Raw genomic sequence first — 16,099 nt, 5'->3', positions numbered from 1 at the left:
TGATGAAGCTCCCACAACTTCCAAAGGTAACTTCTGTTCCATTGGTTGATTTTTCTCACTGTCAGAAAATTTCTCCCGATTTCCAAGTTGAAACTCTCCTTGGTCAGTTTCCATCCATTATTCCTTCTCTGGCCTTCAGGTGCTTTGGAAAATAGTTTGACTCCCTCCCCCCCCCTCTGTGGCAGCCCCTCAAATATTGCAACACTGCTATCATGTCTCTCCTAGTCCTTCACTTCACTAGACTAGCCATGCCCAGTTCCTGCAACCGTTCATCCTATGTTTTAGCCTCCAGTCCCCTCATCATCCTGGTTGCTCTTCTCTGCACTCTTTCTAGAGTCTCAACATCTTTTTAAATAATCCTAGTGCCCTTCCTGGTCATTGACATGGATAGTCTAACCATCTGTAAACCACTTGCCTGCTCACGCTGGGGTTTATCCTAAACGTTTCCCACTGCCACAGCATTCTTAATTATCTCTTTAATTCTCCAAGTGGCTTGCATAAAGCAGGCGAAGGCAGTTGGGAGCTTCCAGGGAGCTTTAATCCTAGGCACGTACGAGAACTTCTGGTTGGCATTTGAATGACTGCGCATTACAGTAACTGTGGATAACTGTTTGCGCACTAGCTCTCCGCACAACGATTTGCTGTTGGAAATAACTTCAAGATGGCTAAACATCACATTCCATACGGAATCCTCGGTGTCATCATTACATTTTGATGGCTATTAAGCAAGCGCTCTAACCTTTATATAAGCCTGATTTGAGTCATTATTAATTTCTTAACTTAAGCAGGCCATATGTGAAAATGTCATTAACCGTGTTCAGATTGTCGAGTGTAGAATATTATTTGCATTGGGGCAATGTGTCCTGTTTTGGATGAAATGTGGGTCCATATGGCTCTTTTTTAAAATTATTATTATTTCTTTTATTTATTAAACATGAAACTCGGTCAACTGAACAGTTAAAAAAATGTATCACAAATATCATTGATGATTGATACGGGTTGCTGCCAGCATCCTAGGTATATCAACCAAGTCTAGCAATAGCAATAGCAGTTAGACTTATATACCGCTTCATAGGGCTTTCAGCCCTCTCTAAGCGGTTTACAGAGTCAGCATATTGCCCCCAACAACAATCCGGGTTCTCATTTTACCCACCTCGGAAGGATGGAAGGCTGAGTCAACCTTGAGCCAGTGAGATTTGAACAGCCGAACTGCAGAACTGCAGTCAGCTGAAGTAGCCTGCAGTGCTGCATTTAACCACTGCGTCACCTCGGCTCCTTAAAATGTATGATGTTCCGAGTAGTACAGTTTTTTTGCAGTTCTGCTGGCGTTATTGCAGGAAGCTGCAATCTCTTGATGTGTTTTGTAAAATTCTTGGACATGGTACCAAGTGCCCCGACGACAATGGGTATCACTGTTACATGTTTCATCCATAATCCCGTACTTTCGATGGCCAGGTCATGAACATTTAAAAAGGTATCACAAATATCATTGACTGGCGCTGATGGTTGATACGGGTTGCTGCCAGCATCCTAGGCATCAACCAAGTATTGTTGTTTTTGTTGTTGTTATTGTTGTTGATGAAGCTTTGCTTATTCGCTGGCAGGCAGATCTCCAGAGCGATTCTCATAACTGATCGATCCATACAGAACAACGAGAGCTCTGATCAGCAGGTGAGCCCACCCGCTCAAGATCATTTCCCCTTCCCTCGGGACCATCTAATATCCCAGATTAATTTTTGTCTAGTTATTTACAGTGTTTTGTAAAAAAAAAAAACAAAAAAAACCCACAGATTTGGCTTTGCCATCTCTGGATTCTTTGCTAGTTAATAAGAAGGACTTATGTCCCCAAACTCAAATTTTGGAAATATTAGTAAACGCTTGATTGGCGGGATATTTGTTAGAATGGATTCACGTTTGATCCCACTGATTTTTTTTTAAAGTTATTCGCAGATTTCAGTTGCTTAGTTAAAAAAATGTACCTAGAAATTAGAAGACCTGGCTTCCTGGCTTTTTCACCAGGCCAAAGTGGCTTCGAACTGGGGAAAATCTCAGTTGTGATGTAGCTTTGCTGAAATTAAATCTTTCTAATCCCTCTCATTTCCTGAAGTCAAATGGTCTTCTGAAAAGAGTTTCATGCATGGAGTCGTGGCCATACTGTGTAGACTGTGTGTGTGTATGCATATATGAGGTGTTAGGTAAGCTCTCTGTTGGGAGAGTGAGTGCGTTCAGAGAAGCGTTGTGAGAGTTGTGTTGGAGAACACACCAACCAGCATACAGAGACACTGCAGTTGAAATTGGATTTTAATTTCGTGGAAATAGAGGTATCAGAGTCCATCAAACAGTCCAAGTCATACACGGTTAAGACGGTCAGTCATCGATGTCTTTCAGTTAAGGGATAATCCAAATAATATAGTCCAGTATCATATAATCAGTTCAGTACTCAAAGTTTGCTAGCAGTTGCAAAACTTACAATAGCTCACGGCACTTTCTAACAGCCAGCTTCCAAAACACTCAGATCAGATCAGCCCAGCATCTAACAAACAGAGAGCTAACAGTCATTCTGGCTCCTTCTTATGGCTGATTGAGGAAAACAGCAACCAATCACATTTTACAGTATGATTTAAAGAAACAGGTATAGCATTGTTACATGATTTATATATTGCCAACCCAACCATTAGATTATATTCCTAACATGAGTTATCTATAAGGTCTTTTGTTTCCATTCCAGATTTCCATTTTGACTATCCCACCTCAAGAGAAAGGCCAGCCAGCTGTTTGCCTTGTGGAATTGTGTTCTTCAGCTATGATCTGCATGAAAAATACATGTGAGTAGATCCAGTTTTCCCAGGAGTAGGTCTGAACTGAAGATGAGACACAATTACATGGAAGCCCAGGTTGTTTCCATCTCTGGTCTCCGGTACCAGAGATGGAAAAGAAGGCCCTTAAATAAGAGACGGGATTAGAAGCTCACCTTTACAGATGTATGCAAATACAATTTTATTTGATAGGTTACATTCCAATCACAGATACTCATTAGTTATGCAATAAACTATAGCAATCAATATGATTGATTAGGTTAAACTTGAACATCATCAATCTTCTTTTAAGGACTCTTGCAGGGTGGAGTCTGGACAACTGAATTACTGGCTGGATGCCCTTCCTGTTGCCAATGCAGAGTTTTTTTTCAGCAGATACATTCTCATTGTGCCCAGAGAGAGAAATATCTGTCTCTACCTCCTGATTGTGAGGTGAGAGAGTTCCACCTCAAGGCCACCACACCACTCATTAGGTTAACTTTGAAGATTAGATTAATTCATATGTGTATTGAAATTAATTATAAGGAATGGGTAAGATGAAGTTATGCCTCTTCTACAAAATGGACCCTTTAGATTTTGGCAGTGGTTTGCTCTTTAAGCTTGTTTCAATTGAGTTTCTGAATGTTTCGTTACCATACTAGGTAACATCATCAGCAGGAATTTCTTGTCCTATTCTCCTTAGCTTATAAAAGTCTTATGGGTCCTTTGGATTAAATCAGGGAGTGTCCAACCTTGACAACTTTAAGCCATGTTGGCTGCGGGAAATCTGAATTCCCCAGTCAGCCATATTGGCTAGGGAATTCTGGGAGTCCAAGTCCACAAGTCTTAAAAGTTATGAAGGTTGGACACCCCTGGATTTAAATAAAGGATCAGAAATACGACACTTAAAACTGTATTATTATAAGGACTAGAGTAGAAACTGCTTTGAAAAGAAAGATAAATATTTTTCTGATTTTTCCCTGCGTTCATATTTGTGGAGATAGTAGGTTACTTATGAGGTGATTTAGTGGCTAAGTCGCAGAGCTTGTCGATTGAAAGGTCAGCAGTTCGGCGGTTCGAATCCCTAGTGCCGCATAACGGAGTGAGCTCCCGTGACTTGTCCTAGCTTCTGCCAACCTAGCAGTTCGAAAGCATGTACAAATGCAAGTAGCAAAATAGGAACCACCTTTGGTGGGAAGGTAGCAGCGTTCTGTGCGCCTTTGGCATTTGGTCATGCCGGCCACATGACCACGGAGACGTCTTCGGACAGCGCTGGCTCTTCGGCTTTGAAACGGAAGATGAGCGCCGCCCCCTAGAGTCGGGAACAACTAGCACATATGTGCGAGGGAAACCTTTACCTTTAGGTTACTTACAGGCTGAGGATAAGACACTTATTTCTTTCATTGTTCCCACTTTTCTGTGAGGTCCAATGGGGTGGCCATTCCCTCCCCCCCAAATGCTGCCAGTCCTTGGATTAGAAACTCGCTGGGACCTCCGCCCCCCTTTGCAACCGATGTTATAAATTGAGATATTCTGCTCTAGCATGTCGTTCGCCTCATTACTTGCTTCTCTCTGCCTTTTTCTTCCCCCGATTATTAAAATCCTTTTAATAAGCTTTGGAGAAAAGCCTCCAATTATGTATTTACACTTTAGGTCAGCGGGACTGTTAATGCTCATTCATTAGAATGACAGGTGGTTATCTTAATTTTTTAAACTCCGTAAGAAGAGGGACGCAGTGGCTCTGTGGCTAAGATGCTGAGCTTGTCGATTTAAAGGTCGGCAGTTCGTATCCCTAACGCCTCATAACCGAGTGAGCTCCCATTACTTGTCCCAGCTCCCGCCAACTTAGCAGTTCGAAAGCACATAAAAAATGCAAGTAGAAAAATAGGGACCACTTTGGTGGGAAGGTAACAGCATTCAGTGCGCCTTCAGCATTTAATCATGCTGGCCATATGACCATGGAGACGTCTTTGGATAGCGCTGGCTCTTCAGCTTTGAAACGGAGATGAGCACCGCCCCCTAGAGTCAGGAACGACTAGCACCTATGTGGGAGGGGAACCTTTACCTTTTTAAAGAAGATGCCACAGGGTGGGAGCATTTGACACTTGGCTCTTTTTTTAACCCCTCCTGAATTATAACTGCACTGCCAAATGAAAGATGCAGGAAAATCCTTGGCACGAATTCCCAGATGCTGGGCTCAGCACGGCTGGCTGGACTCTAAGCTCAACCTAGGCTGAAGATTCTCAAGCCCAGGGAGAAAACAGAAGGAAAAACAATTACAGGTGGACCTCAACTCACTACCACAATCGAGTCCAACATTTCTGTTGCTAAGCGAGACGTTGAGCAAGCTTCATCCCATTTTACAATCTTTCTTGCCACCGTTGTTAAGTGAATGTCTGAAAGCGGTTAAGTTAGCACCCCGGTCGCTAAGCGAATCTGGCTTTCCCCATAATCACCCCGGTCGCAAAGGGGATCAGCCGCGACCATCATAGATATGAGCCAGTTGCAAGGGTCTGACAGTTGATCACGTGATTGTGGGGGTGCTGCAGTGGTCGTTAAGTGTGGAAAAATGGCCGCAAGTCACTTTTTCCAGGGGCTGTTGTAACTTTGAATGGCTACTAAGCCAATGGTTGTAAATCAAGGACTATCTGTATTGCGTTTCGGGGAGACACCATTAAAACCGTTGAGAATATAGCAGAATGGCTGTAGCTGTTGTGTATTCTAACCAGCCACTTCAGTTATTTCACTTGCCTCCATGTCTCCAAGAGCCCATCAGTATCCTGCACTACTAAACTGAATTCCAGCCAGATAGAGAGGATTAGAGAACATTCCAGAAAGATCCTTCATTCTTTTCTTTTCTTTCTTTCTTTCTTTTCTTTCTTTCTTTCTTTCTTTCTTTCTTTCTTTCTTTCTTCCTTCCTTCCTTCCTTTCTTCCTCCCTCCCTCCCTCCCTCCCTCCCTCCCTTCTTCCCTCCGTCCCTCCCTTCCCTTCTCTCAACTTTTTCTTTCTTCCTTCCTTCCTTCCTTCCTTCCTTCCTTCCTCACTTCCCTTCTCTCAGCTTTTTCTTTCTTCCTTCCTTCCTTCCTTCCTTCCTCCCTCCCTCCCTCCCTCCCTCCCACCCTTCCCTTCCTTTCCCTTCCCTTCTCTCAACTTTTTCTTTCTTCTTTCTTTCTTTCTTTCTTTCTTTCTTTCTTTCTTGCTTTCTTGCTTTCTTGCTTTCTTGCTTTCTTGCTTTCTTGCTTTCTTGCTTTTTTCTTTCTTTCTTCCTCCCTCCCACCCTCCCCTTCCTTTCCCTTCCCTTCTCTCAACTCTTCCTTTCTTCCTTCCTCCCTCCCTCCCTCCCTCCCTCCCTCCCTCCCTTCCATTCCTTTCCCTTCTCTCAACTCTTTCTTTCTTCCTCCCTCCCTTCCCTTCCTTTCCCTTCCCTTCTCTCAACTCTTTCTTTCTTTCTTCCTCCCTCCCTCCCTCCCCTTCCTTTCCCTTCCCTTCTCTCAACTTTTTCTTTCTTCTTCCTTCCTTCCTTCCCTTCCCTTCTATAGGCAACCTGCCACCGTCACTTGCCTTGCTTCCAAGCATGCTGGGCTTTGAAACCAGTCTATTCACGGATCCATACACTCTTGGTTCTGACTCCGCCAAGATCCATCTCTTCCACCAGGCCTTCAATCCTGAAGGGCTGCTGTTTAAACCTTCTTGTTAATCTTCGATTTTTGTGCTTTTATATTGTCGCTAGTCACCTTGAGTTTTCATTACCAATAGCAAGACAGGATATAAATCGAGCGAATGAATCGGCGCCTTGAATAACCACTTTGCTCTTCCATTCTTTCAACAGATTTGGTTCATTTGACCTGTCCTTCCATCCAAACCGCTAAAGAAGACTTGACACATGTAGTGGAGCAGTTATTCAGTGTTGCAGAAACAGGTGAAAAGGGGTGGGGTGGGGTGGAAATTTAAGATGAAACAAAAGTGAAGATTTGCCATTTTTCTTCCCTGATACCCATTCTGTGGGACACGGTGGCTCAGTGGCTAAGACGCTGCGCTTGCCAATCAGAAAGGTTGGCAGTTCGAATGCCTAACACCGTGTAATGGAGTGAGCTCTCGTTACTTGTCACAGCTTCTGCCAACCAAGCAGTTTGAAAGCATGTGAAAATGCAAGTAGAAAAATAGGAACCATCTTTGGTGGGAAAATAACAGCGTTCCATGCAGCTTCGGCATTTAGTCATGCCGTCCACATGACCACGGACACGTCTTCGGACAGCACTGGCTCTTCGGCTTTGAAACGGAGATGAGCACTGCCCCCTAGAGTCGGGAACGACTAGAGGAGGAGGGGGAAGAAGAAGAGGAGGAGGAGGAGGAGGAGGAGGAGAAGAAGAAGAAGAAGAAGAAGAAGAAGAAGAAGAAGAAGAAGAAGAAGAAGAAGAAGAAGAAGAAGAAGAAGAAGAAGAAGAAGAAGAATGAGGAGTGGGGGGGGAAGGAGGAGAGGAGGAAGAGGAGAGGTTTTCTACTACTCTGTTGCCACTAGGAAAGAGAGTTAAAATAAAGATTGGTCGATCCTTTGCATCAAACGGAGCTTCTCAAACTTAATTTTCTAACTTTCTATCAAGAACTAGCAGAGCCCAAACAGAAGGGGGGGAAAAAAGCTAGGCCACCTCTGAACATTCTCTTCTCTTTCCTCCCGGCTTCCCCTCCCCTTTCTTTCTTAGCATTAATCTTAATGTTTAAAATGGTCTAGTTTTGAAGTGATGTATTGTTTAGGAGCTGCCCGGAGTTCGTTCAGAGGAAGGCTCTGATCAGAAGAGTCCTCAGGTGCACTGAGGCACTGAGAAGGTAGTTTTCACTGACACATAGGCCTTTTTATCATCAAGATGAGGTAGTAGTCGTATTTTAATTAAAATGTCAGAACAAATACTGTTGGAGTTATTGAAAATGAATCACCAGATAAAGCGAGCACTGGGCCATGGCAGGTCAGGGAAGCAAAGTCACCTAAAAGGAAGATGACTTTATTCATTTTCCTGCCTAAATTATGAAGAAGTAACTTTTTTAAAAAAAAATAGGAGCAGTAGGAACTTTTAATAATATTTGAGAAAAGGCTGCATTCCCTCTTGGCAGACGGTCCCTCCCAAACGATACGAGAAGAAATGAACTATTATTTTTGGAAACAGTTGTTTGAAGATTACAGGCAACAATTTGTTCACAGGGACAAATAAAACTCTGGATAATCTCCCTGGTTGCCTGCTAGATGCTCTAACCCACCTATCTTTTTTTTAAAATGATGATGATGATGATGATGATGATGATGATGATGATGATGATGATGATGATGATGATAATAACAAATTCGCAAGATATTAAAGTCCAAACTGAGTGGAGGAAAAATAATAAAATCCATAAATACCTGGGCTATATCTGTGATTCGATACTCTGCAGGAATAATTGACTGGACCCAGATGGAGTTGGACAATTTGGACAGACAAACAAGGAAGCTTATGACAATGAATCATGCTTTGCACCCTAAAAGTGATGTTGACCGATTATATCTACCAAAAGCAGAAGGTGGCCGAGGACTCCTACAAGTAAAACAGACTGTGGAAGAAGAAAAACACAGCATGAATGATTGCATCCAGAAAAGTGAAGAACCAATGATTAAGGAAGTAAATAAAGGAGGCCTTTTAAAGACAATTAAGTCAAAAGCTGGATATAAGAAAGAAGTAATTGAGAAGCGAGCTGAAAATTGGAAAAACAAAGTTATGCATAGCCAATACTTGAAAAGTATTGAAGGCAAAGCTGACCAAAAGCTAACTTGCAACTGGTTAAGATCAGGAGCACTGAAAAAAGAAACAGAAGGCTTTATTTTGGCAGCTCAAGAACAAACCTTAGCCACAAACTACATGAAGGCAAAAATTCAACATGTTACCACCAACACCAAATGTCGCCTCTGTGATGAGAAAGACGAGACAGTCAACCACTTGATCAGTGGGTGCAGCAAAATTTCACAAACTGACTACCTACAACGCCACGACCCCGTTGCTAAGATCATTAAACTGGAAAGTGTGCCAAAAGTTTGGATCTGAGTACAGCAAAAACCACTGGGAACATCAGGTTCAGAAGGTTTTAGAGAATGAGAAAGTCAAGATCTTGTGGGACTTCAGAATTCAGACTGACAGGCACTTGGCCCACAACACACCTGACATAACAATAGTTGAAAAGAAAAAAGTATGGTTCATTGACATTGCAATACCCGGAGATGCACGAATTGAAGATTAACAGCAAGAAAAAAATCACAAAGTACCGGGACTTGCAAATTGAAGTTGAGCGACTGTGGAAAAATAAATTGTGTGTTGTCCCGATTGTAATTGGAGCCCTTGGAGCAATACCTAAAGGGCTACCTCGCTATTAGAAAATTTTAAATTTATCAGACTTGAACATTCTGATTCTACAAAAAACCACCCTACTTGGAACAGCTTATATCCTCCGACGTTACCTTAACAGTTCCTAGGTCCTTGGTTAGGACTTGAGCTGTTGAGCTACCAACCAGCCACAAAGGCTGTGAATCTCACCAAAGATTAACTACATAATAATAATAGGAACATTGTATATTTTAAGAAGGTACTTGGTTGATACACTGGCAGCAACCTGTATCAACCATTAGTACCAGTCAATAGTATTTATAATGCATTTTTGAATGTTCAGTTGGCTGAATTTCATGTTTAATGAATAGTGTAATAATAATAATAATAATGAGAAGGAAAAGAAGGAGGAGGAGGAGGAGGAGGAGGTGGTGGTGGTTTAATACTAGCTGCTCAAGAACAAGCACTACAAATTAATGCCATGAAAGCAAAGATACAAAACTCCATCGACAATCCAAAATACCGACTTTACAACGATAGTCGAAACTGTGTCACATTTAATATGTGAATGCAGCAAAATCACACAAACTGATTACAAAGCTAGTTGCTAAATTAATCCAGTGGTCCTTATGTAAAAAAATACCATTTACCTTTATCCAGAAAGTCATGGGAACATAGAGTGGAAAAAGTTATCAAAAATGAGAAGGTGAAGATCTTGTGGGACTTTTGAATACAGACGGATCGTCATTTGGAACACAACACACCAACTATCACAGTTGTTGAAAACTGAAATGTACAATTTATTGACATCACAGTACCAGGAGATGCCAGTCAAAGAAAAAGAACTGGGGGAAAAAAATCACAAAATACCGAGACCTGACCATCAAAACTACGCGATTATGGATGAAACATGTAACAGTGATACCCATTGTCATTGGGGAACTTGGCACCATGTCCAATAATTTTATTACATCAAGAAATTGCAGCTTCCTACAATAACACCAGTGGAACGCAAAACACTGCGCTACTCAGAACATCGTACATTTTAAGAAGATACTTTGTTGATACCTAGGACGCTGGCAGCAACCTGTATCAACCATTAGCACCAATCAGTGGTATTTGTGATGCATTTTTGAATGTTCAGTTGGCTGAGTTTCATGCTTAATGAATAAAGGTTTCTAATAATAATAATAGAACACCACAGGCATTGACAAATTCTCCATCAGTCAATTGCAGATGGCAGCTTTCCTTGGGACTGCTTCCATCCTGCGAGGATATCTGTAACACTGTCAAATATCCAGATTTGCCCATCCCAGGTCCTTGGTAAGGACTCGATAGGTAGACAAAAATGCCAAACCCAACTGAAAATCTGATTGACAGCGCAATGATTAATAATAATATTAATAAATAATAAATAGCTGTAATACCATCAGGCAGCATCTACCTATCTCACATCCTTGGGAAGAACATGGAGGGTGGATAGGTGGCTAGAAATGCCAAATTTGGTCTAACGGTCTAAATGACAGTGTGACCAACTACTACGATCATCATCATCATTGATAATGGATGTGATCCCAAAACAACTGGCACATCCCTTGGTCACCATCGGGTTGACGAAATCACCATTGGTCTGTTGCGAAAGATAGTTTGGCTCAGAGCTGTTTACATCCTGGACTTTTAACACCATCAAACGTCCACACCTGCGTGTCCCAGGTCCCAGGGAAGGACTCGGTAGACGTACCAAAAAAAAAAAAAAAAGCCAAATCCAATCTGAACACCTGGCTGACTGTGCGACGAACCATAATAAAAAAAGAAGAAGAAGAAGAAGAAGAACATCGGAATCTTGAGTTGTTGCAAAACAAAGACGCCGTCTCTACAGGCAGCGTTGAAGGGCTTGCAAAGTTCCTCCCGAGATGGCAAAAAACGTTAGCGGACTACATTAATTTAGCTTGTCTTCAGATAAATGTAAGTCCTCAAACTGGCTCGGCCCACTTTAGAGGTCGCTCGGGGCAACCAATTTGTGTGCGTGTGTGGGTCTTTAAATTCCATACTGTTCTTCTGTCCCATAAAGCAAGGGTCCCCAACCTCTGATCCGGGACACAGTACCGGGTCGCGGTCCTTTGGGAACAGGGCCACCCAAGCAGCAGGCAAGCGTGTGAATGCGCAAGACTCCATTTGCACAAGTTGAGGCTCTGGAAAGAGTCCAGAGAAGAGCGACCAAGATGATTAGGGGACTGGAGGCTAAAACTTACTGTATGAAGAACGGTTGCAGGAACTGGGTATGTCTAGTTTAATGGGAAAAAAAGGACTAGGGGTGACAGGATAGCAGTGTTTCAATATCTCAGGGGTTGCCACAAAGAAGAGGGAGTCAAGCTATTCTCCAAAGCACCTGAGGGTAGGACAAGAAGCAATGGGTGGAAACTGAACAAGGAGAGATTCAACCTGGAAATAAGGAAGAACTTTCTGACAGTGAGAACAATCCACCCATGGAACAAACTTGCCTTCGGAAGTTGGGAGCTTCATCCCTGGAAGCTTTCAAGAAGAGACTGGGCTGCCATCTGTCAGAAATGATGTAGAGTCGTGATGGCGAGCATGTGGCACGCATGCCACAGATGGCACGTGGAACCATATCTGAGGGCATGCGAGGCGTTGCTGGGGGAGGCCGTTATCACCCTCCCCAGCTTAAGGTTTTCCTGAAGCCTGGGGAGGGCGGAAAATGGCCCAATGGGCCTACCGGAAGTCTGGAAGCTTCAGTGAGGGCTGGGTGCATGCGCGGAGGGAGTCCGGGGGTGGGTGGGTTGTGTGCGCATGGGTGGGGTGGTGGTGAGGGGAGGGACTTGCATTATGGGGGTGGGCACCTTTTGTCCCTCCCACCAGAAAAACGTTCTCCATCTGTAGGGTCTCCTGCTTGGGTGAGGGGTTGGACTAGATGACCTACAAGGTCCCTTCAAACTCTGTTAATTTGTTAAGTGGTGGGCATGGGTGGGAAAGCATCCTCTCTCCTCCTCCACCACCCCTCCCTACCCCTGCTGCCATCACTGATCCACAGCCAGAAAGGTTCCTTAACCTCCTTCCTTTAAAGAGGACCCCCCCCCCCCCCCAATGCTTTGCTTGTCACTTTTGGCTGAATTCTTCCAACTTTGAGCTCTTTTGAAGGCTGGACTCTTAAGATAGTTGCCTTGTGTTTTCAGAAGGGGAAGACGAAGGGGAAGGAACCAAACCTCAGGTTCTCTGGTCCGTGTATTTCAACATGAGGGATTCCTCCAGCGTTGACAGGTCTTCGTATGACGATTTGCCCTCCAACTTGTTCGTGTGTTCTGGCCCAGACGGGGCACTAGGGAATGACTGTGCCGTCAAACAGGTAAGTCATTCACTTTTCTGTCTAAGGTAGGAATACAGATGGCTAAGCCAAGAAACTTCTCTCAGGCCAAATAAATACGATATTTGGGGAGAGGAAAAAAAAACCTTGTATACTGTTCTGACCCCCTCCTCCATCCAGTAACGAATGCCGAGACAAGCTTAACTGGAATGTACTTTATTAGCAAGAAACCAAAACCTCGGTGGCTGAAAGCCAAGCATAACAAACAGATAAGGACCTTGGCAGCAACTCAGACAAGCCTTGGCAGCAATGCAGCCTGCCAAGATAGGTACAAAAGTTCTCTAAGCAGACTTTTTATAGTCTGGAGAGGAGCCTAATGACCACCAGCTGAGTGCAATTACCTCCTGTACTTGCGCAACTGTTCCTGACGCCTGTTAGGTCTTTGGTGCCGAGCATCCAGGAACAACTCACTACTGGCGTCCGGATCACTCTCCCTTGTCTCCTCTCCACTAGTCCAAGGCTCAGGCGCCTCCTGGTGGCCAACCAGTCTCTCTGCACCCTGCTTGGAGCCCGAACCCTGTCCAGGGTCCTCCACATCCTCCAGAACCGACTCATAGGGCCCCTCACTGTCGGAGTCTGGTGGCAGCTCCAACGGCTCCTGCTGGGCCACAACAGTATACTAATTTAAAATACTTTGCATGTATATTCCCTTGCCTGCATTGTTTAAGAATAAATGATGACTTCCTTCCTTGTGGTTTCAGAACTTGAAAACTTTACTTGTGTTCTCATGCAAAACCACGTATGAATGAAGCTTCAAGCATATTTATGTGCCCTGAGCTGATTTTTAGGTTTAAAAACTATCCGTGTTATGGTATGGGGAAAGATCAACATTTCCCTTTGACTCTCCTCCTTTTGATATCAGTTGGATTTAAAGTCTATATGGATTTGTGTTCATTGTACTTCTTTAAATCGTTCTCTGTCTTTTTAACACAGAGGTGAGCTACTTATAGCCCAGGGTTTATAAGTAACTCACTTAAAATCTTCTGTTGACAGTGTATTCAGGTAAAAACTATCCTGACAGCTTGGCAGCCTAGGAGGGAACAGAAAGTATGGGAGAGGGAGGGAGGGAGGGAGGGAGGGAGGGAGGGAGGGAGGGAGGGAGGGAGGGAGGAAGGAAGGAAGGAAGGAAGGAAGGAAGGAAGGAAGGAAGGAAGGAAGGAAGGAAGGAAGGAAGGAAAAAAAACTGGGTCAAAGCTTCTGGATGCTAAATTGCATTGGTCATCATCTGTTATAAAACCTATTTGATAAATAGGTTTTAACCCAGTGGTGAAATTCAAATTTTTTTACTACTGGTTCTGTGGGCGTGGAGAGATGTGGCTTGGTGGGCCTGGCAGGGGAAGGTTACTGCAAAATCCCCATTCCTCGCGCTCTACATGGGGCAGCCCTTGAAGAGTATTCGGAGACTTCAACTCGTCCAGAATGCAGCCGTGCGAGCGATTGTGGGTGCACCTCGGTACACCCACGTTACACCTATCCTCTGCGAGCTGCACTGGTTACCGATCAGTCTCCGGATATGCTTCAAGGTGCTAGTCGTAACTTATAAAGCCCTTCATGGTATTGGATCTGGGTACTTGAGAGACCGCCTGCTGCCAATTACCTCCCACAGACCCATTAGATCTCACAGGGTTGGCCTCCTCCGGGTGCCATCTACCAGCCAATGCCATCTGGCTATTACCCGGGGGAGGGCCTTCTCTGTGGCAGCTCCGGCCCTTTGGAATGAACTCCCCGCAGGGATTCGGACCCTCACCTCTCTCCAGGCCTTCCGAAAAGCCATCAAAACCTGGCTTTGCCGGCAGGCCTGGGGGTGATGAGTTCCCTCCCCTCTCGACATGTATGGTTGTGCGACTGTTGCCTATTTTTATTATTTGTATTTCGTTTTTATGTTCCCCTTTTCCCCCTTTTGAATTGTTTGCCGCCCTGAGTCCTCCCGGAGAAGGGCGGCATACAAATAATAAAATTCTATTCTATTCTATTCTATTCCTTCTCCACTCTGGGGCTAGCCAGAAGTGGCATTTGCCGGTTCTCCAAACTACTCAAAATTTCTGCTACCAGTTCTTTGAACTACTCATAATTTCCACTACCAGTTCTCCAGAACCTGTCAGAAACTGCTGGTTTTCACCCCTATTTTAACCTATTTCTGATTTGATGAAACAACAACATTACACAGGAGGGGGGACCCAGCTAAAATGAAAGATTGCCAAGAAGCCCCCCCCCCCAAAAAAAAAAGATTTCCAAAATAATATATTGGTTTTCCAACAGGCCGAAGCCATCTTCCAAGAAATGTTCCCCAGTGAAGAATTCTGTCCCCCGCCTCCGAATCCAGAAGATATCATCTACGATGGAGATGGGATCCAGCCAGAAGATCCTGGATTCGGCCATCCATCCGAAGGCAAGGCAGAGAAGGGGCCTGAGAAGAACCTGGAAGAAGGACCTCCTCCTGAGGAATGAGGCCATGATAGGGCCAGAATCGAAGCCCCGTGGCTCCAGACTCTGAGCAGAGTTCCAACCCTTGTCGTGCATCATGTGTAACTCCAGGAATTTGGGGCGGGACCTTGGCGGAGTTGGTCGAACAGACTGACTTGAGTTGGGAACATGAAGGCCCTTCCAGTCATTGGGTTAAAAAACAAAGTATTACATGCTTGACTCACTTCTAGAAATCCATGCCAATATCTTGTAAATAAGGTGTTTCCAGTCTTCAGTGCCATTTGGGCCAGTTGGCCAAAGTCAACAGTAACTCCATATGTCATTTGCCTTCTTTTCAAAAGAAGGCCAAACTGATTCCCGAGCGTTCCCCCCACCCTCTCCCCCCATCCCCAATCCCCTCTCGTTGGGAACATACGTCTTCTGTTACGGCACTAATTCTTCTTCCTGGAAAGGAACATCTTTCAATATAAAACGGTTCCATTTGGCTTGCTATACAGAATAATATCTGAAGTGGCTTAAAAACTCACTGTCTTAAAACTCGGCAAAATCGCGTAATAAAGTAGATAGCGCAGCTTTCTTGGAAATGGTGAGGTGGTCGCATTTTTAAATGTTCGAACAGCTGTGTATTACATTTGCTACTGTCCAGTTTTAAACCTATGCAAAAAGAATGTTCCAGAACCATTGTGGATTCCCCACCCCACCCCTTATAAAATGTATATATAAGGTAAAGGTAACCCCTTGCAGATATGTACGAGACATTCCCGACTCTAGGGGGCGGTGCTCATCCCCCTTTCAAAGCCAAAGAGCCAGCGCTGTCCAAAGACATCTTCATGATCATGTGGCCGGCATGACTAAATGCCGAAGGCGCACGGAAGGCTGTTACCTTCCCACCAAAGGTGGTTCCTATTTTTCTACTTGCATTTTTACATGCTTTCAAACTGCTAGGTTGGCAGAAGCTGGGACAAGTCACGGGAGTTCACTCCATTTAGCCACTGAGCCTCTGCGTCCCTATCTACCTATTGCATACATACAAATATGCTGAAAAGGACAACTTGTTTGGCAAAAGGAAGGAGGACAAGCAAAGCATGTTAGACAGGTACAGCTCAAAAGATGATACCTTTTTTTCCCAAGGAGTCATTTATCTGTAGGATAATTA

The 16,099-nt window shown here is 44.1% G+C and overlaps 1 protein-coding gene across 1 annotated transcript in view; it reads left to right on the top strand.

The window, feature by feature from the left end:
* CHM (CHM Rab escort protein) overlaps positions 1-15,527 on the top strand; it is a 79,780-nt gene extending 64,253 nt beyond the window's left edge. Inside the window, exons 11-15 of the mRNA XM_087727162.1 lie at positions 1,605-1,671; positions 2,729-2,825; positions 6,626-6,715; positions 12,332-12,501; positions 14,779-15,527. Coding sequence (XP_087583288.1) covers positions 1,605-1,671; positions 2,729-2,825; positions 6,626-6,715; positions 12,332-12,501; positions 14,779-14,967 — 613 coding nt within the window. The 3' untranslated portion in view covers positions 14,968-15,527. The remainder of the gene's footprint in view (positions 1-1,604; positions 1,672-2,728; positions 2,826-6,625; positions 6,716-12,331; positions 12,502-14,778) is intronic.
* The last annotated feature ends 572 nt before the right edge of the window (positions 15,528-16,099 follow it).

Source organism: Thamnophis sirtalis, unplaced genomic scaffold (genome assembly GCF_051295495.1).
Source record: "Thamnophis sirtalis isolate CommonGarterSnake01/CBP01778 unplaced genomic scaffold, rThaSir2_p1.2 scaffold_13, whole genome shotgun sequence".
Classification (NCBI taxonomy): domain Eukaryota; kingdom Metazoa; phylum Chordata; class Lepidosauria; order Squamata; family Natricidae; genus Thamnophis; species Thamnophis sirtalis.
The sequence above is the reverse complement of the archived record's forward strand: the minus strand, read 5'-3'. Positions and strand labels throughout refer to the sequence as shown.